At 40.7% G+C, this 27,801-nt stretch overlaps 1 protein-coding gene across 1 annotated transcript; it reads right to left on the reverse strand.

The window, feature by feature from the left end:
• Positions 1-27,756, reverse strand: NXPH2 (neurexophilin 2). Its single transcript, XM_028745104.2, has 2 exons — positions 27,155-27,756; positions 1-3,656 (listed from the first exon to the last, which is right to left on the reverse strand). The coding sequence occupies exons 1-2, from the start codon at positions 27,212-27,214 to the stop codon at positions 2,913-2,915; spliced, it is 804 nt and encodes a 267-aa protein (XP_028600937.2). The 5' UTR covers positions 27,215-27,756; the 3' UTR covers positions 1-2,912.
• Positions 27,757-27,801: the final 45 nt, after the last annotated feature.

The following is a 27,801-nucleotide window of genomic DNA, read 5'->3' on the forward strand; positions in this document are numbered from 1 at the left end:
CAGATTTAACAAACTCTCTTTATTTACATAGAAATATGTGTACACATGTGTTCTGTACTTGTACACATACATTTCTAAGTATATATACATGTATAGTTTCCACATACTCTACAATAAATAACTTTTAGCTTGTGTTTTAAACCGCCTAGACTTGGGTAAAAATACATGTTCAAAAAATAATGGCTTACGACTAAATTACAAAAGCACCCGAAATTGAACTCATAAATCTCAGCAACAAAACCTAGCTTATATACAGCTAAATCTAGGACACACAACACAAATGTGAACTAGAATTTTAGTGGTTCATTATCTTGGTAGAAAGGAACAACTGAAAGGGAACTTAATGCAAGAAACCAGTTTTCAACCTGGGGGGGGGGGGGGAGCAGGGAACTGCTCAGGTTTATGACTAGCCAAATAAAACCCACATTTCTAAGCTGCTACCTTCTAATAAGTTCTCTTTAATAAAAAGGATTTTGGGGTGGAGATTTTACTACAAGGGAGAAGAGAACGGACAATATGATTTAGATGTAGGAGCAGATGTATAGATGACTGGGAGATCCAGTGTATGTGCTGCTTGCCCATTATTTAATCTGAATTGGAGTTTCTCACTGAAAGTCACGGGGGTGTGTGTGTGTGTGTGTGTTTTCTCCACTAGACCAGAACCTCTGGGTGATCATATCTTACATCACAAGATAGGGCTCAGAGCCACACTTTGCTCTTTGATCATGGAGCTCCAGTTCATCCCAGGGCAGGGTTGAGGACTATCTATTGCTCCTTCTGAAAAATCAATGAATTGCACCTGGAATTTTCCTTCTGTTGTGCTTTTGCAGCTACTTGTTTTCCCAACAACCTTCCACTTTCCTGTAACTCTCTATCCCTTCCTTGGCATTCTCCACTGCTTACAAAGCAGAGACAGCCCCTCCTGCTCATTCCATCTCTCTGCTTATCCCCTCCTGCCTGCTTTCCAGACAAGAAGTAAGAATGCATTGCTGTCTCCCAAATTCATGAAAATTGGGCAATACACCAGCAGGGCTCATCTCTACTAACAGCCCCCAGATCATATTCTGGTCAGAAGGTAGTCTGATACTGAGGGTTTCATGCCATTTTTGGGTGGGGCCATAGGAAAAGTTGGTGGAGCAGCAAATGTATGTTTGACCTTTGTACAGTAGGCTACTTTCTACACACAGCTTTTTATCCTTCACCCAGGTAAGCAGGAAGCATTATCTGAGTTCAGGGATACATTCCAATAGGGCAGAACAGTGAATGAGGAGTGTGGCCTGGGGAGGGGGTGTGGCCTCTGAAGAGTCCTTAGGGGCCAGATAGAGTGGCCGAAGGGGCCATATTTGCCCTGCCCTGAGATCCCCCACCCCTGCCCTAGAAGGAGTGTGATTGCATTGTGCTAATGACAGACTGTATGGATTCGCCTGCTTAAGCACAGCAACCGTATTTTAAATATTTTTTGTATTACGTGGCTCTATTGATATACCTCTGTATGTTCTGACCACTGATATGGGAGGCAAGCTCCCTCCGTTTCCTGTACTTGGCTGATTTTATTCATTTGTCAAAAGCACTTTTAAACAGCTTCGCCTATACAGATGTTGGAGTGGGGGGGAGGGTCTCACATTTAGAATGAGCAAAAACGAAACAAGCAGTACAGTACAAAGAAATAAACCCATAAAATACGTCAACGGGTAACAGGAGCAGATAAAGCAAGGGCAGACTGAACTAAAACCAATGAACTCACTACACCCTTAAAATGTCTGGGCTAAAAGATAAATTTTAATCTGGCACCAAAAAGATACTAGCCACACATCTGAAGAGGGAGGACACAGCCTAGAGTTGGGCAGTAAACCCAGAACACACTTTTTTTTTTTTTTTGCTCTTTAGTGGGTCTCAGTCACTAACAACTATGAAAATGGAAGGTGTCATTCTAAAACATGGCTTTTAAGCATGGCTTCAGAGGTGAGCAGCTGACCCACCCTCACTTGCATTAACTGGGCTCAGTTCTGCTGTATTCAAGCTCAATGGCAAGTCAGTGACAGCTCTTGTGAATGATTCATTCATGAAGACAGTTTATACAAATCTCATAGAAATTCTTTTAAATATTCAATTCCTACAGAACATTTGCCAAAGCTTTAGGCAAAATTCATAGGAACTCTAGTGTTGGGCAAGCCCCTCCCTATAATAGTTCTCACATCCAAATCTTTTGGAAATGTCTGACTTCCCTCAAAATTATAGATGCTCATCACTACTTGAGCCTAAATATTTATCCTGACATGTTTATTGGCAGTCGTGTTATGACTTTCCTCTAACACCAATGAAGTGTGCTCCCCCCATTCTAAATATTAATCTGCTGTTGCAGCAACTCCTAGAGAAGACAGATAATGTGTACATTGCTTGCATGGGGTCTGTTGTTTCTGCTTGTCTACATATTAGCAGTGTCTGGTATTTCCTCTACAACTGATGGGAACAGACACAATAACAAATGATTATTCATTTTTTGAAATGACATTTTGGTATCTGAAGGCCTAATTATTTATGGCAACATCTTAGACTTAGGGCCAGTTCACATACTCATGAACATCACTTGCTTAGACATTATGTTGAACTTGCAGCAGAAATGGTGAATTGATTTCACTGAAAGACTTGAAAGTGTCATTTATGGTGTTTGGTCTTTGAGGGTGTTCACTGACACATGCAAATTGACACTTGATGTTGTAGCCATCAAGTGAAGAACATGCACAGGTGAACCAGCCCATCGAGAGAGGATTATTTTCTCTTGGGAGAGAGATTTTTGTTGCTATAACCTGATTAGGAAGCCCTGTCCAAAAGAAGCTTAAAGTGGAATTTTAGACAGCTTATCAATACACTGATTTATCAGTCATTGGGGGGTGGGGAGAGAATGGATTATATCATCCAGATGACAAATACGGTGTTTCACTGTGGTAGTTGTAATCAGGACAGACTTTTTGCACCAGTTTGTAATCAACGCTGTAAAAAGCAATGTAAATACAGATGACTTTAAATGGTTTAGAACACAGCCAGGACACATGGCTTTGTGTCTGCTCTTGGTAGCAGATCTTCGAAGGGTCAAAATTACACAATGCAGTTTTCTTAGCCCTATCCGTTTTCTCGTATTCAATTCGACAGTTGAAAGACTTGGACTCCTTGGTCTCTAGCGTTGACTGTGGTGAGGATTCAAACTCCACCACCTTGGAAGGTGGCACCAAGCTCACAGAAACATTTCCAAGGCCTGTGGAATTGTGCCGGAAATAAACGCTGAAGGTTCCATTGCCATGGTCAACAATTTTCCCTGTTATGAGAAGATTCAGCTTCACAGTTTTGATGTTAGAATGGAAGTCACCCCACCCAAACATTTTCTTGAATTTCCCAGTTTTTACAATTGGTCTGCGTTTAGTTCGTGCAAGAGATTCCTGAACCTCAGTGATGTTGGATAACCAATCCCAAAAGTTGTCTATGCTGTCTGAATATGACATCTGTCCATGTTTCAGTGCTGGGGATGGCTTAACAAAGAGGCGCAAAGGGTTGATGATCCTCGAATTGACTACATTATCAACTAGTGTGTCTGCAGGATCTTTGTCTTCCCAGTTTAGTAAGTCTGTGGCATGGATGATCTGCTTAGCATCACAAAAGATCTGTTTCAAAAGAGAGAGAAAAAGAAGACAATAAATATTAAAAACTAACATGTGATATTAAATTAAGTTAAAAGATTCTTGCCCTGACTTTACTGTGAAAACACTCAAGACAGTTTATATCTGTATTGTAATATTGAGTGACTCTTTTGGTAACTGGGCTCAGTTCTGCTAGGTTCTAGATGCATGTTCTGCCCTTCTAGATGTGCCTGAATGAGTGGTGATCACACCTGACTGCATCTGAAGAGAGAGTGGAGACTCCTCTGTAGGGCAAGATTCTGAACCTCCTAAAATCTCCAGTGCCGTAGCCCTGCCATCTTTCTCCTGCCATCCTCAGCTACTATTAATGAGAGGCTTCCTATATGCTTCTGCCCATCTCTCTGATCCTCAAAATAATCACTACCAGCAGGTCCCATCCTTTTCTCTCACAGAAATGGTTTCAGTAGGGCAATGGATTCTTTTGGTCATTCCCCTCCCTCTTTATCTGTAAGGAGCCACAGAGAAATGTGTATTTTTAAAACAACAACACACTACATTCTAAGTACTTAAAAGAATGGTAAAATAAAATTAGTTAATAACTAGGTTGCAAGTACTTAATGAGCAATAACCTTTTTGAATTATTCACACATGAATATAAAAAGATTAAAATCTTATTCTTAAATACCAGTTTTATGCAGAAAGTGCATTGCAGTTCTTTGCTAATCTTCCTCTTAATATAAATCACTTTGAGAATCATCTTTAATTATTTCTCTTTTTTAAAAGAAGATTGTATTTGCTTAAAATAGAAGCTGATACATACTGGACCTTGGGCAGAAAACTCATTCTGTGATAATGGTTTAGCGTTATAAGATATTTATTTCTGTATTTTAGAAAATCTACTTTTTATACAAATCAAATGTGACATATGAAGTCTATAGGCTTCTACTTAACCCCCCACCAGCAAATGTACCCCAACAAAGCAATCCAAATAAAATACCTGGTAGAAGTTAGTAAGCATGACACCATTTGCATGTAAAACAAAACATGTCTTTACTTAGACCTCCTCCTTTCCAGTAAAACAAAATAGTTGTCCGTAAGTTATTGGGGTCAACAAAATCCCACAATGTAAAGTACAAACATCTTCTCAAATGGTGTGTGAAATCTAAGCCTTTACAAAAAGCATTTAAAATGTTCAGCAACATACATAAAACATAATTATAACAGTTGCACAAATACAACAGCGCAACAATCATGAGTAACAACAACAACAAATATTGCATTTTCTTAATACTAAATTATTGGTCCAGGGAGAGATTAACCCTAATGTTATCCAAGATATGGGGCAGAAGCTTTCACAGAACATTCGTTGCTTTCTCTGTTATGTGGATATCGGGGTTATATCCTAGTTCAAGGTTTTCATCTGCCTTATACTAAGGCAATCACCTGTTCATCTAGCTTGGTACTGTCTACAATGAAAGGCAGTGGCTCTCCAGGGTTTCTGACACAGGTATTCCCCAATCCTACATGAAGAATCCAGGGCTTGAACATGCCCCCACCTTGAGCTCTGGCTAATCGTCTCCATAGACCCTGGTGCACCCCTGGAATCTCGCACCGCTCATGGAGATTGTGGTGGTGAGTAACAATGTATTCCCTGGAAATGGCTATTGCTTAGTGGCAGGGCACATGCCTTCACATGCAGAAGGGCCCAGGTAATGGTTTAAATAGGATCTCAGGCATTAATGTTAAGAAAGAGCTGTAAAGAAACCATTTAAATCACAACAAAAGGGAAATCTCTTATGCAGCCTCAAATTCCTCCTCCATGGTCTAGACTTCTTTCCTTTTCCTTTTCTTTTTGCTCATATATTGCTTTAACAATACAAATTAACTTGAATGCTAGAACAAAGTAAACGTTTACATAATTCATGACTTGACAAAGCTTACCAATTCTGCAAGTGCATGCACATTGGATTCATGCAATATCATACAAGTTTTCAGCATCTTACACTCAAGCCAGGCAAGAATAATGAAGTCTCCAACAGTCATCAATTACACTTAAAAAAATGCAATCCTAAACTGATCACATTATATTCCATTACAATTCTCCTATTGTAAGAAAATTATAACAGACACTAATAATTCAACATAATAAGCAGAGCCTGGACCTTACTGATAATTAAATGTGCTTTTCCTAAAGGCAAAGGCTGTGATAGGTTTTGTAGCAGCATATGTGATTGCTGTAAGGCATTAAGGATTTAAGTAGCATGTTCTTATTAGCTACACTATACTGAAAATCCATACCATATTCATTTTCTGGAATGTATTTTGTCCCTATGCTTGTGGTACTATCCTACAGTTCTAATACCCCCCTAATTCCCCCACCCCCTGTTGCTAAAGCATTTTGCTCCTGTTATATTTGCATTGATGCTATGAGGAAGGAGGAAATGGGCACAAGGGGCTGTGAGTGGCGGCTCCAAAACTGCCCTTCATGTGGAACTCTTGTGATGCTAATCCCTTATGCCGGTCTTGAAACTGCAGTACAGTGGTACCTCCGTTTACGAACTTCATCTGTTCCAGAAGTCCCATTCTTAAACCAAAACCATTCTTAAACCGAGGCGTGCTTTCACTAATGAGGCCTCCCACAGCCAGTGCCATTCCACCATTCAGATTCCGTTCTTAGACCGAGGTAAAGTTCTCAAACCGGGACACTATTTCGAGTTTTGAGGAGTTTGTAAACCGAATCGTTCTTAAATCGGACTGTTCTTAAACCGAGGTACCACTGTATTCAATCTTATGCAGCAGAACAGTTCATATGTTTTACAGAATAGGAACAGAGTTAAGTCCTGGTGAAACTATGCCCTGAGGCTTCTGCTAGTAGGACTCATTAGCTGGATCCTGCCCTTGGTTTGCATGTTGTTTCAGAAGGGGTGAATGAGATAGGTTTGCCATTAAATGCAAACTAAAACAAATCCCACCCCCATCGCCATCTTCCACTGTAGAATGGTTCTTCCCACACTGTACGGTATTTGGAGACTTGTTTGGGGTTTTTTAAGTATCCACATTGTAGTCCAATGTTAACTGTGGATTTCATCTTTACACTCGGATCTTTTTAAATAGCCATCACACAATATGTGACTGCACCTATCCCCCGCCCCGTCATAGAAGTAATAACTGAAGAGTGAATTTCAGTGTTTGCAGTTTTAAAATATCATTTGCGTAGCCATCCATTGAGTCAGAACAGCAAAGACGCAGATTTCAAAGAAAGCAATTGAAGGCCGAACAATGTCTGATCCCCTCTCCGTCCCAATCCCCAGTAGTATATCATAGGGTTAAGTGGAAAACAGGCTTTCACAAACAGTTCTGGGGTGGGACTGGAGATCAGGTCGAGTCGCTATCACATTAGGAATGTACAAATTCTGTTTCCCACCCAAGCAACTGGTAAAGCACCTTCTGTTATTACAGTTTTACTATATTAATGAAAAGTGGCCAGAATTCCCTTGTTCAATAACATATATAATTGGATTGCTTTAACAATTCTGTCCTGTCTCCTGTAGTTAACTAAAATGACAAGCTGCTTCAGCAGGAAATAATGATTTTATTTTTTTTAAAACCCCTCTCATGATCAAATCTTGCAGCCCATTAAATTTTCTGCTTGTAAATGAATCTTATAAAGAACTATCCTCCCTGTAGAGGTACAAGCACACCAACGTCTCTGCTGACAAAACTGGAAAGCAGATCCAGCTGCACAAAACACGGCTATCCATGATTAGTAGTGCAACTTCCCCCAAAGCCATATCTCTTCTGAATCTTTAGGGAATTGTCAGAGAAGCATAATAGGAAAATGACAGAAAGTAGATGAGGAATGACAGAAGTGAACTATATATCAGAATACTAATTGAAGATATTAATATTTTCCCGTGTAATATATCATTTTCTGAAAAGCTGCTAGTGCTGATAAATACTAATAGAAGCCTGGAACAAAACTCAACAAAGGAAGAAGGGAGATAATTACAAACTTTTCTTGGCTTGCCCAAAGCTTTAACTTTTTTCTTTTTTAAAACTTTTTAGAAAATACCACCAAAAACTTGTTCAATTGACAAGAGGGGAAAAACTTGCCACATTCAGCATTGCCTTGCAAAGAGCGATATCCAACTAAATCATACTTAAGAGCAGAACCTTTGAAACTAATTGGTCTTGCCTGAGCATGGTTTACATTCAACTGCATCCATTTTAACTCAGTTGTAGTTTTGTCCCTGTTATCTAGCACTGCTTGAATAATCTTATTTTGTTGTTGTTATTATATTTATTCATTTATATCCCACCTACTCCCCAGACTGAGACTCAAGGTGGCTATCAGATAAAATGGTAAAAGCTGAAAACATAGGAAAAATATTAAGTTCACACCTCCACATTCTAAACAGTTAGTGATGAACTAGCAACTCATGCTAGAGTAATATGTTGGGTAAGAAAGCAGCAGTAACTGCTGCCATTTTGCTTTTGGAACAGACAGTTTATCATTATCAGAAATCAGTATGTACAGGTTAAAGCTCCTCTGTTGGCTAGCAAGGCTGATCTTAACAACTGTTGATATATACTATTGCTGTACTGTGTATTTTGGGTTTATGGACCACAATAAAGCTGTGTGTGTGTGTTTATCATGAGCTGGAGGCACAATGCCACTGCATGGAATCAACTAACTGTGAGGCACAAAGAGCCTCACTTAGGAGGGAAATTGAAGCACAGTACAGTAGTCTGAAACTGTCTAGGCTCCTGAAGGGATTAATTGCTTTACATGTCTTCCCTGCAGCAATCGTCCACCAGCTTGCTGTCTCCACATTCTAGATTCTGCTACTTAATACTGCAGCCACCTGGCTAAATAGTGTCATAACGCTACCTGTGTATGCATGACCAGCAAAAGCACAATTGAAGGTTTTAGTTTGGGAATCTATTTTCAGGTTTTTTGTTGTTGTTTTTTTTAAAAAACCCTTAAATCAAGGAGTAGCTAACTTGCGGTGTGAACTCCCATCAGCCCTAGCCAGCATGACAAATGATTAGTGATAATGTGAGCTGTGGAACCACTTTGAGCTTTGTTTGCAATCAAGGGGTATATAAATTTTATGAAATAAATAAATAGTCCAGCAATGGTCAAAGATTAGTCACTTTTAAGCTAAATACAGGCAAATATACTAATACATAGTAGAGTCATGTGTATGGAAACTGGGAGAGAGCTTGCTCTTATACAGGGGTCAGCAAACATTTTCAGCAGGGGACTGGTCCACTGTCCCTCAGACCTTGTGGGGGGCCGGACTATATTTGGGGGGGGGGTGAATGAATTCCTATGCCCCACAAATAACCCAGAGATGCATTTTAAATAAAAGCACGCATTCTACTCATGTAAAAACACGCTGATTCCCGGACTGTCCACGGGCTGGATTGAGAAGGCAATTGGGCTGGCTCTGGCCCCCGGGCCTTAGTTTGCCTACCCATGCTCTTATATGTTGCCCTGAACTCGTAGGATGGCAGTTGCGATAAAAATGCAATGTAGTTCAGGAAAGGGGCTCCCCAGCTGCTGCTCCCTATTTTTACATTACTGGGGCATCTGCTTCATTCTTCTACAGCAGGGTTGGAGAACCTGTGCCCTCCAGCTGTTACAGCTTCCATCAGCCCTAATCAATACAGCCAATTGTCAGGGATTATGGGAACTGTAGTTCTGCAATATCTGGAGGGCCAGAGGTTCCTCAGCTCTACTCTATAGGTAAAAATGGTGATTGAGGATGATTATACCTGTGTTCCCCAAAAATGGGAACGTCATTTTTGATGTGCATCAACCCTTAGTTAACTGCATGTTAGAGGACATTTTCAATTTACCATTTAAATACTTGCTCCCCAAGAAGTAGAAATGATTCCCATTTCCCCAAGAAATTACAATGCACATGCAGATGCTCCAACACCTCTATCGACAGCACCCAAATTAGTTTTTTGTGGGTTGCTGATTGAAACAAGCAGAGTTAGCACTCATTTTCAACAAGCACCTGCTGACCATCCATCTGCTGAACTTTAGAGTTTAATGATTCTCCCCTCCTGCATACTTTTTTTTAATGCCTGGGAGATTTCATTTTACCTTTGCTAAAATCAGTTCATTAAAATACTAATTTCAAACTGTAATTATCTGTTGGTTAGCTCTGCTGGTTGAACAAGCTATAGTGCTGATATACTCCCAACTGCAGAAAAGTTCACAGATGTTCCAGTCCCCAGGAGGCTCCACTGTGCTCAGAGACGGTCTTGAAAGAGATTTAGGAAATGTGCTTTTAAGAGTCAAGCATTTGCACCCCAAGTGAATATATCAGGAAGAGTCAGGGGGGTAGGCAGTGGGAAAGACACAGTAACAGAAGTCAGTGCGATCTTAATAAACTGACCTCTTATGAAAATGCCACCTGGTTTTCCTTTATGCACAACAAACCCTTTACATTTTTTAAAAAAGCAGAAAGTCTGAACAAACTGTCCTTGCAACTATCTCCTTCAAGACTTTGAGAGGTTCATAAATCCTGACCATCTGGCTAAACAACAGGTAACGCTACTGATCAAAAAGGACCCTGTTGATAACTTAAACACTTTGGTCAATGTGTTGCTACAGAGAGTTAAAATAGAACATTTATGAGTTTCAAATAAGGTATCAGCACCCCTCTATCCTACCAGCTCCCACCAGTTCCATCTGCTTAAAGAAACTCAAACCTAAGACATTATAGTTGGTGTTGTTGGCTCCTTAGAAACAATCCAAAGGTTACAATAGGGTATATATTTTATTAGGATAGAATATTACTAATTGGTGAGCAGGATTTTAGTTTTCCAGAAGGCTTCTTCAAGTTGGGCATTAAACGAAATGGGGGAAGGGAGGGAGAGCCAGGCAAGATACTCCAACCCCAAAATCTGAAGTTTGCAATAGTACTAACAGAGTCAAGGTGATGTTATTTAGAGTTAGTTGGATTTGCCTCTGCTATGAGCAAAACAGGTTTCATGGTCCATTTCCTTCCAGTATTCACATCTGGAAGCACAGCACAGCTGGCTGTGATTTTGTTCCTCTCTGCTTTCTCCGAAGCTTGCAAACCAAACTGACCCACAGCAAGTCAATAGGGAAGAGCACACTTGTAGTGACACAATATATATTTACAAACAAACACTTGATTTAAGCAAGGCAATGTATTGTTTTGATAAACCCACAAAGCCTGTAATAAGTATTTAAGATTGATTATACATTGTTGCTGTTCGTTTTGGATAAGTCATTTTAATACTAATTTGAAATATATTACATATATATTTATATAAGGCTGTGTGATGCTAATTGTAGCATGCAGCTTCTCCTCTTGGCTGTCTACAAAGTTCTGCAGCTATACTTCATTTGGGAGACATGTTCCTTTGCAGAAAAAGGTAATAACTCACCTGTTCAAAATACTGGGATGGGTGCTTTGCATTTGTATGTCTAAGTTTAGGACAGATTTTTTTTAAAATCCCAAAACTTCTTCACTCCGTGCATAACTAAATTAAAGAATTCACTTCCACAAAAGGCAGCAAGGGGCGACCAGTTTGGGTGGCTATAAAAGATAGCTATACAAAATCATGGAGGACAAGGGTCCTTCTGATTCACCTCCACCACTGAAGGCAGTTGCTGGGAATCACAGACAGGAAGTATGCTATTGTGCGCAGGTTCTGCTTTGCAGGCTTTTCATGGGAATCTGGCTGGCAACTGCGAGAACAGAGCGCAGGATGAGATGGGCCCTTGTTCTGATCCAGCAGGGGTCTGTTATTGTGTTTTTAAGGTAAGGTCCAGAAGAAACTCCAACCCCTATCTTTTTCTTCAAGGGGCATGCTGCCACATCTAATACTGGCTGATTAGAGAAGACAGTAACAGAGTACATTTTTTCTTAGATCCAAACAATATGTGACAGTCCCCCCCTCTTTTTTTTTGCATGTGCAGGGGAAGTCAAATTCTTTGCCTTGCTGTGTGTCAGTGTTTGTTTGTTTGTTTAAAAAACATTCCCTGTCTGGCTTGGTTCCAGTTTGGGAGGAAATTGGTTGGAGCTATAGAGCAAAGGCAGAGAAGAGGGGAAGAGTTCACTCAGGGGAGGCACGGGATCCAGGGCTAGGGCCGGTTGGGTCCAAAGGGAGAGAGGTAGATGGCATGGTTTAAGATGGGCTGGTGGTTCCAGGGCAAGCACACAATGAGGGTCAAAGTGTGGCATGGCCAGAAGAGTCAGTGAACCTTAAGCTGTTGCCTAGCCAAAGGAGGCTCAGGTATTATAGGACCTAGGGAGTCCTGATTGGCCTGTGGGAGTCAGCTGACATATAGTACTGAAGTCCAGAGGGAGCCCTTTACGCACAGAGCCTACAGGGTTTGCCAGAGTTCTGCTGGAATAGGCATTTAAAATATCAGTGACTCTAGTTTGAGACCACTTCTTCACTGGAGATTTACATCTCCCATCTCCTGTGCACTCATGTAAAATAATAATAATTTCAATCTTTGCTTTATATGTGTACAGAACAAGTGTGTGAATAAATAAATAAATAAATGGGGTTGTTTGATATCTGCTCTGCTCCTTCTTCACCGAATACTTCCAATAATTTGAGACGACTCCAGTATAATAATGTCCTGGCTAAGACATGATCTTACTTCCACAAATTTGTCACAAACTACTTCCCATAGCAGGCACAAAGTTCTTACAGCAAATGTTCTTTTTTGTTTCCTACTTTTTTTGTCTGCCTCTCATCTTTTAAACTGGGGAATAAGAGTTTAGAACTATTTAATTAAAGCTAAAGGTATACCTTATAGCTCTGGTAGGCAGGAAGCTGAGTGAATTCCAGAACCTCTATTATTGTAACACATAAGAGATAATTAACAAAGGAAAATATTACAGTTATCTGCACCCTTTGAGAGTGTAACTAATGAACCTCTAACAGCTGCTCCTGAAAAATCAGCAACACTATCACTATCAATTTCTAGACAAAGCGCAGCTGACAGATGCTTGAAGTGATAAATCAGTCTACACTAGGATTAAAATAACAAGCCCCAGAAGACCTCTAAAAGACAAAGGTGTTGTACCAGTCTACTTCTAGGTTCCCTGGATTCTGTTAGAATGCAGATCAAATTGGTTTGCAAAGCACAAACGGTAGTGGGAAAGAAATCCAGCAATCAGTGCACTTGCATCAAACTTGGCAGTTCAAAAAAACCAAACAAAACCCAGTAAAACTATCACACACAAACACGCAGGAAACAGAGACTGAATTTCATTTCTGGTGCTATGGTAAGTGCACTTCATTTCCTACACACATTTTAATTAAGCCTTTTTTAAGTTGGGCAGTTGTTTTAAAATGCAATGAATATCATTACTGAAACAGGGTATATGTTATTTCATTTTCTTTGTAAAAAAAATAAAATAAAAATGGGTGGGGGGCAATCTCATAACGCATTGCTAAAAATGACTGATGTGCTGAGAACCCATTCACTCCAATGCTTTATGTGCCAAGTGAGATGGGCGAGAGAGTCAAAAAAATAGCAGAAGAGGCACCTAGGGAACCTTTCGGTCAGGCATGTCAATGACAATGTCAGATACGACAGGCGGGCTGACAATGCTAACACCATGCAGAGCACTGTGTCCATGACATCCCAGTGAATACTGAAATACCGTCCTGACTGGGTGCAACGTGGGCCTACTTTAGCTGTTGCGCTTTTTGCTTCTGTATTTATATTGTTCAACGTATTTCTTTTAGCAATAAATTTCTTTAAAAAGCAAAATTATGTTGGAAGCTCCAACCACAGAACTTTGGCCTCATGTAAATTAGTTAAGCTATCTCTCCCCTTCAAACTTTCCAACATTTCTTTTATTTATTATTTATAAAAGTATTTGTATACTTGCCACTTCAAATAAAATACTGAGGTGGGGCACAATATAATATGCAGTAAAACAATATGCTGTATATGCTGTAATCTCCACTTCTCAGAAATTGACATCACTCAGGGTCAACTAGAAGTGACATTAATACTGAAATAGAGACTTAATGTTGTCTCTGCTGCCATGTTTCTTCTCAGCTTTTTATGTAGATGTATGATCTAGTGTGTTTATATGCATCTATGGGCGGCCTCAAATAAAATATTGAAATACATTAAAACATCCGTCATTAAAAACTTCCCCAAACAGGGCTGCCTTCAGATGTCTTCAAAAAGTGCGATAGTTGTTTATTTCCTTGACATCTGACCGGAGGGTGTTCCACAGGGCAGGTGCCACTACCGAGAAGGCCCTCTGCCTGGTTCCCTGTAACTTTGCTGCTCGCAGTGAGGGAACCACCAGAAGGCCCTCGGCGCTGGACCTCAGTGTCCGGGCTGAATGATGGGGGTGGAGACGCTCCTTCACTAACTTTTGATGAACTGGAAATTATTCTTAGAATATGATTCTGCCCAAAGATACTCTGGTTCTTGTGGGGAATTTCCTCCCAATGCAAATGCTGTATGAGACAATGGATTTTTTCCAGGACTGCAGCAAGGAAGGAAAGAGTTAATTTCCCTTTCTACCTGCTGTTCATTATTTTAAAAACCACAAACCATGCATATTAAGGGCTGGATTCAGCTAATCTGGTGGACAAGCAGGACTCTTTCCTCTGTGCTTCCCCCAAATCCACTCCAGAGGGTCAGGAGAACCCCCAGAACAGCATACAGGGGAATGAAATAGGAGATCCTTCTATCTGAAAAGCAAAAACGCTTGCATTGACAGAACGACTATAATGGCACCAAGCTGAATTCCGCCCCTCATGTCCAGTTTAGTCCTTCTGAACTTTTGTTCAGAAATACAAACTCAAGGGCCCACGATCTATGGAGGATAACCAATAGAGGTTATAGAGAAGAAAAACCTGTTTGATGGAAGCAGTTGTTGCCCTGGACATGATACAGAAGGTAAACACTTGCAATACTGGAGTCCTATGACTAGAACCACAGAAAACACAAAATAAACATATACCAAATAAGAAACAATTTGACAAAACTGAAAAGAGTTTGGAAGTGAAGATGGTAACACTGTTAAGTTGACAGAAATACAACTGAGATTTATTTTTTTAGAAAGCTGTTATACAAACAGACACTCGATTCAGATCAAAGTTGCAGTGACAGCAAAGGATTAAAGCCCCTTTCAGGCCACAGTCCCAATCCAGGTAACCTACACCCCATGCGTGCTATTTGATTAAAATTGTGAATTTCGGGAATGACATGACACCTAGTTTTGTCCTAGAGTCACCATGAACTGGCTTCTCTGTAGATTGGATCAGCAAGTCAGCAATGCTTGTCAAAGCTCCAATATTATAATATTCGCAATGTTCCTGCTATAGAAAGATCAAGATTCAACATTGCTTTACTAAGTTCTTCATCCTGATGCACTCTGGGATGTTTACAAATAGACGGATCAGGATATTTCCCATCCATGTGTTCCTCCATAACCAAAAGTACACTCCATTTTATTTCTGCATTAATGTGCAATTCTCTACCCTCACCAGAAAATGTATGGGAATCCAATATTAAATATTTACTTAAATACACATTTTAGTGCAAAATGTTTGTTTTAAAAATATGTCTTTTGCCCACATGTTACAATGTGTTTTGATGTGTGTGTGTTTTGAGCTGAGACCTATTTCATAACATTCTGAGAAGTGCAAAAAAAATCCTGATCTGTTTATGAATCCAAGAAGTGTGAATTAGGTTGATTCACTTAAAAAGGTGGATTTGAAATAGGTCATTAGGTGGAGTGGAGCTGCTATGCTAGCTTTCTAGCAGGTAGGTCACTGTTGCTTAATGGCAGGGAGAGGTGAGGTCAGGGGTGTGCACAAACATACCAGTGGAGCCAATCCAACACTCCTGCTTGTGTACCTCACCTGGGAAGCCATGTCTCCCTCCATTCCGATTGCAACTCAAGGTGTGGATACTTTGCGGCAGAGTTTGAAACAATGTGATGAACAAGCCATTAATGGAACAACAATTGAGATATGAGTGCCCTCTTTTAAAGATGGCTTCTTTCTTCTATGGAAGTAAAGGTACTGTTAACCCTATTTGATTCACTTACTAATTCCACTGATAAATATATTTCTCTCCATTTAACTCTAACATGGTTTATAGTGTGCAGTCATACATAGGTTCTTGAACAGAATGCGTTCTGGGAGTCTGGTTGACTCCCAGAACTCCACTGGTATGGCTTCTGGTTGACTCCCAGAAGCGTCCTGCAGCCAATCAGAAGCCACAGAAATTGTGCCGGACGTTTGGCTTCTGAAAAGCATTTGAAAACCAGAACACTCACTTCCGGGTTTTGATCGTTCGGGAGCCAAGGCGTTTTAGATCCAATGTACGCCTGTACTGCTATACAAATATAGTCAGAAATTAGTTCCATTAAGTCTGAAGTACCGTAAGTATGTATAGGATTGCAACCTTAGCTGTTTATTCCTAGGTTTCCATTTCATCTGGTGTTGGCAGTTCCCCAAATCTGGTGATTTCAGTGTGAATTCGCATAGCAGAACCCTGCAATTGTACACCTTCAGTGAATTGAAGCATAACACAGAGGGCTTGTAGTCATCCTCAAATGAATCTGCTAATTAATTTTTTTCTAGTTTGCTCTGGTTTGTTGTATAGTCCAATTAAGTTGCTAAGCCAGTCACATCAGAGTAAATCAACCATACAGTTACATAATTTTTTTCCTAATAAACAGTAGTAATTACATGTACTAGGTTCTAAGGCCGCCAGATGCTCTAAAGCAAAAGCTTTAATTTATTTCATCTAAAAAAAATATCAAAGAAACAACCCATTCATGTGTGATAGTTTTTTTAATAAAACCAAATAAGTTAATTCTTATTTCAATGTACTGTAACTCAGATGCATAAAAGAAAAGTAGAGAGAATAAAGTAGCTATATCCCGCTCTCGCTCAGTTCCCTGCCGATTTATTATCACTATATATATATAATTATGCACATACAATGTTAACAACTCAGTCCTGTAAATGTCTCATCAGAAGTCAGGCCCATTTAGCTCAGTGGAACTTACTCCCAGGAACGTATGCACATGATTGCATCCTAAAGACTTCTTATGCTATAAAACTATTATAGCAAACACTGGCTGAGTGCTAAGAGAAACCTGACACAATAAATTCCACTCCAAAAAACACAGCAGTAAAAGCTAGAATTCAAAAGTATTCTGAAGAAGTTGGTCTTGCAAGCTGAACAGGGTTCACTTCTGAGCTTGCAGTTGTTAGGCTTCGAATATCACAGCACAAATAGTAATTGCACTTTGGTTTAGAGGGAGGGCAACGTTCTCTGTCAGCTGTGACTCCTCTGCCTGAATAAGCACCAGAATGTCAAGACTGGGGAAGAACTACCATCTGTCAAAACATGGGTCCTTAAAAACTAGCAAGAAGTCACACAGTAAGTAGGAAAATGTAATATAAGCTAGATAGTTGTGTAACCAACTTAACGGGGATGCACAAGCACTTCAGATGATTTCAGAAGTCAGCCAGAATGTTTTGGAGCACATAGATGTGCATATATCTAGGGCTATCAGTATTGTGGTAAATAACTCTTGCACCCAAAAGACTGACAGCACAGGACTGTTCTTTTAGAGTTACATTTTATGGATCAAGCAACATTATATTTAGAAGTAAAAGGACACAAATGTAGTGAGGCTTTTGCAGCATGCTCTGGGCAAGATGCAGTTAGATCTTCCAGTAAGCCCACAGAGAAGCATAAATTGGAATCTCTTACACTTCTGGGCCTTGGGACTTTTCAGTCTTCCAAAACAGAGGAGGCCAACACAGTGCTCTCCAGAAGTTTCTCGACTACAACTCCCATCATCCCTGAACATTGGGCATGGTGATTTGGGCTGATGGGAATTGTAGTCCAACAATGTGGAGGGTATCACATTGCTTATCCCAGCTCTAAAAGGATCTAGAGGTTGCATAATGCTAGTATTTATATAACTCCACAATATTTACATGTATCTAGGTGGTTCTTGGGGGGGCGCGGGGGGCGCTGTGGGTAAAAGCCTCAGCGCCTAGGGCTTGCCGATCGAAAGGTCGGCGGTTCGAATCCCCGTGGCGGGGTGCGCTCCCGTTGCTCGGTCCCAGCGCCTGCCAACCTAGTAGTTCGAAAGCACCCACGGGTGCAAGTAGATAAATAGGGACCGCTTACTGGCGGGAAGGTAAACGGCGTTTCCGTGTGCTGCGCTGGCTTGCCAGATGCAGCTTTGTCACGCTGGCCACATGACCTGGAAGTGTCTCTGGACAGCGCTGGCCCCCGGCCTCTTAAGTGAGATGGGCGCACAACCCTAGAGTCTGTCAAGACTGGCCCGTACGGGCAGGGGTACCTTTACCTTACCTTTTAGGTGGTTCTTACTGCAGAAGAGCCTACCTGCTCTTCACCTGCCTTCATCAAATGTTGTGTGTAGTATGGTTTGCTGTCTGGCTGGGGGCAATGAAGGAAATGGAAAAAAAAAATTATTTGTATGCTAAAATGCTAATAAGCCACAGCAGTGAACATCTAGGTTTTAAAGAAACCTGTTCTAATGGCAAAAGTGAGATTCTGACACACCAGCTCTAGGGAGCTGAGGCATTTTTGCCCCCCTAAACGTTTGAGGGGGCTGAGGAGGTCGAGCGTGGTGCAGCTTCAGTGGCCAGCTCCTCCAGAATGCTTGGCCTCCTTCAGACAACACGCTGTTGCATCATGTGTCACGTCTCTCTCACACACAATGAAAGCCGGGCCCCGTCAATCTTAGGGGCAACTTGACGGCTCTGCCTCATAACATATGTAACTCCATCTATAAAATAAGTGCGACCTGAAACAAAATGTTGCAGTATGGAGTGCTCCTGGTCAAGGTTATAGCCAGTCATATCCATTTCCAGGATACCCTATTCCACTTCCACTTCCCCTTCCTTATATTCCTCCTCCTCCAACAGCCGGTTATGCCTACTGAGCATGCTCAGTCCTCACTGAGTGGGGTTTTTTTTTGGGGGGGGGGGTTCCCCCTAAACAATTTTCATACTTATGCAAACCTTGGAGTCAACCCAAACCTGCTGACACGTTTTGCATGTGGGTGGTGCCATATTATTTACTTATTTTAAAGATTTATACCCTACCTGAATTAATCTCAAGGCGGCTAACAACACAATAGTAATAACACACACACATACCCAAAATAGCTCACGTATGCACACACAGCTTCAAGCTGTTGACTGGTGGGTGGAGCCGGAACATGCTTTCCTTTAGCTCTACAGTCCTAGGGTAGCAAACTGTTGAACCAGAAGATTCTTTATGAAGTTTTTCCTAATGTTTAGCTGAAATGAGTTTCTTTACCATCTCTACACATCAGTTCTAGTCTTGTCCTCTGAAGTAACAGAGAACAGGTCCACCCTATCTTCTTTGTGACAGCCTTTCAGGTATTTGAAAGCAGCTCCCATGCTTCCCTATAATCTTCTCCAGGCATAGGACTTGGACAGCCAACCCCTCAGCCTTTCTGGAAGCTCTCGTCTGAACACCATCTAGGTGTAGCGTCCCTAGAGCTACACTCACCTATGGACCTGTAAAATTCTAAGCCTTTTAAGAGTGAGGGGAGATTCATATACAGTGGTACCTTGAGTTACAAACACCGCAGGTTACAAATGCTTCAGGTACCAAACTCCGCTAACCTAGAAGAGTTACCTCAAGTTGAGAACTTTGCCCTAGGATGAGAACAGAAATCGTGTGCTGGCGGCGCAGTGGCAGCAAAAGGCCCCATTAGCAAAAGCATGCCTCTAGTTAAGAACAGTTTCAGGTTAAGAACGGACCTCCGGAATGAATTAAGTTCATAACTAGAGGTACCACTGTATGTTAATTCAGTTATAAATGCAGCATATCAATTCTCGTTTGTCTTCTGGACTGTCTTCCAGTGATACGAGCTTAGACATTTATCACTGTTACACCCAGATATAAAAATTCCTGTCACCACTAGAGCCTTGCCAGTAGCTATTTTACCAGTATTATTATTTCCTGTGACACTAACTATACTTTGTCTATATACAGAGAGAGAGCTTATATCACACCTCAAAAGTCTAGTTAAGTTTTATTCTGTATTACACATGATCTCCTTCAACAAAGAAAGTGAACACTATAGCTACATTCAAATTTGTGGACACTGGTTACATGTTTAAAAATTGCATGAGCGTTTATCAGCTTTATTAACTCCAATTAAAAATCAAGTCCCTTTGCTGAATTATAGACAACTCAATCCATCTCACCTCAATTAACATAGCAGTCCTGCTACACATACAATTTAGCATATTCCTCTTGTTATACAATCACATTTTTTATAAAAAAAACAAAACCCCCAGTCTTATGCTAAAATTACAGTAAAAGTACATCAGTACAACTGACTATAAATTTATCATAAGGGAAAATATAAAGTTTTAAAACAAGCATTTTATATAGAATCTGAGATTCCTCCTTTCAAAAATAAAACAAGCCAATAAAATGAGTAATAACTTCTGTAGGAGGAAAATGTTCAATAACAATTCTACTTCTGCTTTAAATAAACTATATACAGATTGCAAACTGCCTAAAGTCTTTAAAGAATAGGCAATGGCTGATATAAATAACTGAAGCACTTATGAACTAAAATGTACATCTCACAACTAACTATTGCACAAGATTCAAAGGATTAATCTCTCTCCAAATCCTGAAATTATTTATAGAATCAGCAATGCTTGCCAAGTGTCCTAAAACACTGCATACATTGCAGCAATCTAACCTAGAGGTTACAAGAGAATAAATAACAGAAGTTAGGCTACCCCTGTCCAGATAGGGGTGCAGCTGGGCACTCTGCACCACTGAGGCTACTGAGCCTCAAACGATAGCCAGGATCCAGCAGTATCACCAAACTATGTACCTGCTCCTTCCATCAAGAGCAGACCATCTCCCATCCATTCAGTCTAGGGAGCTAACAATGCTTCAGTCTTATCCAGACTGAGCTTCAGTTTGTTGGCTCTCATCCAGTCCACTACCAAGGCAAGACAATGGCCCAGCACATCCACTGCCATACCTGCAGATGTAAAGGAGAAGTAGAGCTGTGTGCCATCAGCATATTGATGACAATGGACTCCAAAATTCCAGATAGCCCCACTGAACGTTTTCATGTAGATGTTAAACAGCCCAGGGTTGCTTGAATACCAGTTGCTTGTAACCACAGGAGGCGAGAATGCTTTTGTGCTCAAATTCTGCTTGTTGTTTTCTCACAGGCATCTGGTCAGCCACTGAGAGAACAGGATGTTGGCCTGGATGGGCCAGTAGCCTGATTCAGCCGTCTCTTATTACGTTCTTATGTACACACCATACATTTAAAGCGTATGACTCTCCTCATACTGTAGGCTTCTAGCATCACTTTAACTCACTACTTCATCTTGGAAATCATAGGAATGTTTCTGCTGTATCTACTTCCACATTTTTAACAAGACTCACAGTGATCCACTTGTTCGTAAGTGGCAATGGCAAATAAAAATAATCCATTGTGCAGGGTTGTGACATCGCTCAATTGACTGCCTATTATGTGCCTGTGCTAAAATATGGCCCAAACTTCCACGAAGAATGATATCATGTCATAAAGGGCAAGTAAAAAATGCAGCTAACTTTTTTTTTATTGCCTCAAGGTGTTGAGGAGATATCCCATGGGAGAAAGGGCTCCTTGATCGCCACCTTCCACATAGTTCATTATTAGTAATAAATAATACAGCTGACCTGAATTTAATGTCACTGCCCTCACTTATTGCCATTCGTTTATTTTTGTAATATCTCCCTCTTTTTTGTTCTGGTACTAATCAATTCATGCTTTAAATAATGGAACATTATTTGATAAGCCTTGGCTAGTCCAATGTCCAACTCTAGTTGGGTTTTTTTTTAAGGGGGATCTCCATCTTTCTAGAGCTCCTGTCTCCTTGCTTAGGGAAGACACAAAGGCAGCCCTAGGTGATGCCTACAGAAAGCAACCCTGTTTTAACATGAGACTGTGTTTTGTACAATGTATTCTCTTTCCTTCCTTCAGATTCCAGAACCTGAAGGAAGAATGACAGAAAAAAGCTCTGTGTGGAGTATCTAGAATGCAGCCTGTTTAAATGTTTTGATGTTTGCATATAAGATGGAGAACCATGTTTGCTAGCACTGCGGGAAAAGCACTGTGCAATACTGATGGCTTCTGTCTTCCTGGTTTCCTTCTTGTTATCTGGGAGACCAGGGTAGAATGGTAGTGAAAGGTGAATCGTGACGAGAAGAGCAGTGTGTGGTAATAGGGAGATGGGCGTGGGCTCAGAAGGGAGGAGCCGGAGGTAGATAACCACAATCTGGGTTTTATGTAGAAGTCTGGTCAATTTTCACTTTAAACACAGTCACATCCCGTACCTTCAACATTTTACCAAAAATGGTACATCACAAAGATGCCTAGCATTGTGACATAATTTTGCACATATTTAAAGTGGGCTATCCCAGGATGGAGGGGAGCAGTATGAATCTCACACTTAAAAAACCCCCTACAACTTTGGTTAGCAATAGGAAAAAACTCTTTTATGCAAGACACTTAATTTACTTTTTAAAAAAAATAATAATGCTTGTTTTACTGTATAGTCCATGCTTGTATGAGAAGCACCTCAATCATCAAGAAGTTTATTTTTCATCGATACTGAAAAATAATTCTATTTTAAAAAAGAAAACATCAAGGCAGCTAACTCTGTAATACACACCCACACCCACCCAAAAGCTAAAACACAGATACGTTTTAACCAAAAGATATCAAATTAAATATAAATAATAGAGGGAAACAAACTGAATACTTAACAAGTTAAAAAAGAAAACTTTATTGCCAGACAATATTGCAAGAGGTTTTTTGTTTTTGTTTTATCTCACCATTTGAATTTAAGGAAAAACCCTTCCCTCATACTATGGAAAAGACTTTTTAACAAAATAGCAGCACATTTGATCAAGTTACAAATAAGCATTAAAGATACATCAGCACTTCTGTTAGCTATAAACATCATTGAGTGCTTTTGAAACCCTTTTCTGTATCCATAGGCAATGCAAAGCTTAATGCACCATTTGCAGAAGCAGTTCATAGTCTGAGGACTTCCCTTTTATTATAAGCCTGCGCTGTGATTCATTTGTTGTATGGATTTAAAATGTGGACTATAAAACAGCAAAGCACTGCAGCTAGGTTTTGACAGCAACACCATACAATTTTTATTTAAATTTCCGTTGCTTTTTTTTTTAACCTTAAATTTTGTTCATTTGGGAGCTGATTCTTAAAAGACTGTTTTGAAATATATATTTGGCATCTTTGGCTTAGTCTTATTTTTCATTTGCAAGCACCACCAATGGAAATTGTAATAGATATCACAAAAATAATATACCAGGATTTGTTTGCAGGAATCTGTTAAATAGGCTTGATTCAGTGTTAACATCAGTGCCTTAGGGAATGGGCTGTAAAATCCTCTTATACAAGGCACTTTTCTACTGCTAGTGCCTAAGATTGCACGGCTCCTCTAACCTAATTATTAACATGACACTGAATAATTTGTAACAACAAAGCAGCTGAATGGCCATTAACATTAGATTTAAAGAAATGGTATGCTGTGACCTTAATACGTACTGGACAAAGCATTTTTTTTCTTTTTACTATTTAGCCAATAACTACCCAGATTATTATTGACTGGAAACAGCAATATTGTTTTACATATATTGACTACCATAATGTTAAACGAATGGTGAATTATGGTGAGTTTAATTATCTTTGATTAGCTACTATCTAGTTTGCAGGGGAAATGGATGGTATGCAATTATTTTTTTTACCACCAACAGCACTTTTTACTGTCTCCACAACCTGTATTTACTAAAAACACAGTCTTATAAATGTGTGTATAAATAAACAAAATAAATAAATAAACAATGGAAGGAAGCCCCATTGAACACAGTGTAGCTTACCTTTGTGTAGATATGTCTACAATTAAATGTTTAGTTATTAATTTTTGCCTACACTAAGGCTGCAGTCGTATATACACTTACCTGAGAGTGAGCCCAGTTGAATACAGTGGGACTTACTTTTAAGTGTTTGCGGGGGCTGCAGCCTGGGGGCGGGGAAATAGGTATAACCTACAAGGTGGTATACCAAGGACATCCTATCAGTTGCAGTAAATGTTTTTCAACAACAGAGAGACTAATTTATTTGTAGTGAAGGAAAACTCATTGAATCATTAACAAGAGGATGATTTTGTAAAACTTCAACTTAAAACAGCATCTATACAAGGAATCAAAATGGGTACAGCAAAATTAAATAGGCCTTTTGAATTTCTCTGCGCAGCCAGACTTGCCAATTCATTATAGTTGCCATAAGATACTGCCCCCAATGTTTGTGTTTTTAAAGTTTTGTACTCTACAGGAAATTTTACCACATAAAAAAAGAAGTTCTGGTGTGGTTTTTTTTAATGTTTCTTTCTCTCATTGGCAAAAATGCTTGTTACTGTTTATAGATATTGTCCATGCCATCTGGCTCTGACTCTACAAATTGTACACCTGGAAGGCACTGGTCATTTAAAAGTACATGTGCACAACTAAATAGTAGACAACATGGTAATACTGTGTGATATGCAACAAAATGTTAAGCACAGCTTTGTATTTGTAATTAGCATATGTTATTGAGTCCCATAGGGCTTACTCCCATCCCAAGGGTTCTATGAGAAGTGGGAGCATGATAGAAATCTAAATAAATAAAATTATAGGGTTGCAGGGTTACTTGGATTATTTTTTTAACTTTAGGACTACTTCCCTCTTAAGAATTCTATGATAAAAGTGTTTCATTACACCACTGATGGAGATTTCTCTAACAGCACAGAAAATGAGCTACTCCCCATGGAATTGTTAGGCTATCAGCTGCGAACAGGTACTCCCTTGTGTGTGTTTCCCTCCCCTTACAAGAAAACAGCTTTTGATTCTTTAAAGTAATCAACACAAAGCAATTGTTGTAAAGCCACAGCAAAAAAGTTGACATCATCCAATAAAATGTGGAATAAAACCAATGTCCGTCAGAAGTTTTAATCGGTTCCTTTGATTATCTGGTTGATTTAAAATAACAAAAATAAAAATGGGTTGGGGTATTTCAATTTACCTCTTTCCTGACCAGCAACTTTGTAATCCATTAACTGCTTCCCATTCACATCCCTAACCTCTGTGTGGTGTTTAGCTGGAAACTCTGCTCTAAGAATATAAACAGCCTTTTATTGTTCAAAAAAGCAAAGCAGTGTGAAAGCAAATATGAGTGTCTTATCGCAGAGCTGCAGCTCTGCACTTCACTGCTATGATAAAGTGCCACAGCAAAAAAAAAAAAAAAAAAAAAAAAAAAAAAAAAGGGAAAGGGAAAACAGCCCCACAACATTACAAGACAAGCACAATCCAAAACCGGATTAGAATTTGACATAAGCTTCCTCAAAAACTAATCAATCAACTCATGCTGTAATATTAGAATCCAGCTCTTAAGGAGGCTGTCTAATCCCTTCAAGGTTTATTACACATCCCCTTATTGACTGTAGTCACACACACACATAAACTTTCAGCCAGAATGCAGCCATGAGGAGAAAAACAAAACTTTGTATCCTGTTGTGTGCAAACAATTAACATCTTCCTGAAATGGAGTATGATGAAATACGATTGCAATGCTGTTTTTGTTTGATTTAGCTCCTTTTGCTGCCTTACTCCATATATTTAATGCCCCAAGTTAGTTATTCAAGTAAGTTTGTTACAACTATTTACAACTGTATTCTCTACACTCTGATCAGTAGCAGTGTCTCGCTTGGAGTTCTCCACAACTTCAGCAAACCAGCTTTTGCCATTTGCTTCTGACTGCAATTTTCAGTTTACTCCCATTATATTCTGCAGGGTTTACTGCTAAGTACAGTAAAGGTATTTACAACTGAGCTGTAGTCCACCCCAAAGCCATAAGATACCACAAGAGAATAGACAGCAGTACTGTACTTTTACATCATCTATAGGAAATGTAAAACGAATTTTGAAACTACGAAAAGCAAAGAAATTTAATTTAAGCTGCAATCCTATGCAGTTACATGAAAATCAAGTACCACTGAAAACATTTGCTCCAGAGTAGTAAACATGCACAGGGTCCAGCTGCGTGAGCACCATATAATTGCATAAGTAGTTTATTGTTTGAGTGAGTGGCTGTCAACAGTACAAGATTCTTATTTGCAGGTAAATATTCTCAGATAAAACAAAATAAAATATTAATTATAAATTAAAATAAACTTATTTGCAAATTGCTTAGGATCAACCAAAGTGGACCCTAGTCCACGAAAGCTTGTGCCACAACACATCTGTTAGTCTTCAACATACCACAAGGCTACACAAGGTGATGGTGATGTATCGATGTATTAAATAAGTACCGTATGTAAGAGTTTAAGTATAAAGTTGCTTCATAGTCACACCACACAACATCCTGTTTAATAACATTGCTTCAGATTCACACTATTGTTGAAACAAAGCCTGCAGATATATGAGCCACCAAAAAACAAATCTGCTCAACAGACACATGATTTCTTGTAAATTAGAAAACTGTAAGAAGCAACAGTGTAACTAACTTTCTCTGGAGGCACAAGATATGGAGATGACTGTAAAAAGCCAGTTCTTTATTATCCAAGATTTCCAAAGGGCTTATTGCAGTGCAACCCTAGGCATGTCTACTCAGAGGAAAGTCCCTCTGAGTTCAGGGGCACCTACTCCTGCCTAGTTGTGTTTAGAGTTGCAGCCTTACTTTGGTTACACTAACAGCACATAAATGGAAGATCCGAAAACCTTAGTCCAAAGCCGACAATATTCAACATGTTGGACACAGGCCTTTCGGGAATCCCAGTTGAAAACTGAAAAAACAAGACAATATTGTTAAGCAATCCCGCCTTTGGCTTTACTGGGCTGTTCTAACTCAATCGAATTCTTTCCCTTCCGAAAGCGAACAGTGTTCCCGGTCGAAACGACAGCAGTCGGAAGAGACGCAAGGTGCGCCCAGGAGCTCGCAAGGCTTCTTTGGCTGCTTAGAAAAGGGAAAAGTTTCCACCAAGCATCCGAGCCCAAGCGATCGAATCGAAACGCTCACCCTCCTCCTTCGCAAACCAAAGCCACACCAGGCGCGGCTAGCTAGTGAGAGATCTCGCCATCGAGCCGCGCGAAATATTGGCGGCAGAGGCAGGTGCGCGCCCCATTCATTCCCTGGCATCGCTGAGATGGATGGTCCACTCCCCCCCCCCAAAAAAAGAGAGCAAGGGTGGGAGAAGAGATGGAGAAGGGGAGAAAACCCGAAAAGGAACAAGGAAAGACCTCATGCTAAAGCCACCCGGGTTCATTACGAACTTCTCCAGCGTTTCTAAAGCTTGCAGAGAAATAGGGAGGCAAAGCCTAAGAGCGCACTCACTCCGTTTGCGCCCAGGCAAAGCGGGAGACTTACAAGCGGGAGGAAGCTGTGCATCGCCACCAGGAGAGGCAGGGGCTGCCGCAGGTGCGCCATCCTGGCTCGGGAGTCTTAAGAGATGCTCTCCTTTCCTCGGGTCTGGCTCATCTCCACTTTAGGGGGCAGGACTGAGTCCAGGGACATAGCACGGCGCGGCGGCGGCTTCGTCGCCGTCTTCCTCTGCCTCCAGAAACTGCCACACGACAGACATACACGCGCTCGCCGAGAGGCGCGCGCCCGTCAGAGCAAAGAAGAAGAAGAAGAGCCCCGCGAAGACCCCGAGGCAAATCCTCCGGCGCTCACTCGCGCAGGCGCCGCGTGGGGTCCCCTTTCGCGCGGGGGGCGCCGCTCATGGCTGGCGGCGAGGCGGGAAAGAGCCGCGCAAATGGCCGGAATCAACGGCGGAACGTCGAGGGGTCCCTGGGAGAGGTGGGAGGGGCGGGCGAGAGTGAGGGCATTTTCACACACGCCCCGTCAAGAGATGCGGCGGCGGCGGCGCAGCGCTATGCCAGCCACGCGCGTCAAGCAACTCGGCGGCGCCTCCCCGGCTGCCTGGAGCAGGCGAGGGAAGAGGAGGAGGGCGCTTTGTTGGCGCTTGGCGGGAAAGCGCTCTGAGGCGACGGAGCGGGGAGGGGCGTGGCTCA

This window comes from Podarcis muralis, chromosome 1 (genome assembly GCF_964188315.1).
Source record: "Podarcis muralis chromosome 1, rPodMur119.hap1.1, whole genome shotgun sequence".
Lineage (NCBI taxonomy): Eukaryota > Metazoa > Chordata > Lepidosauria > Squamata > Lacertidae > Podarcis > Podarcis muralis.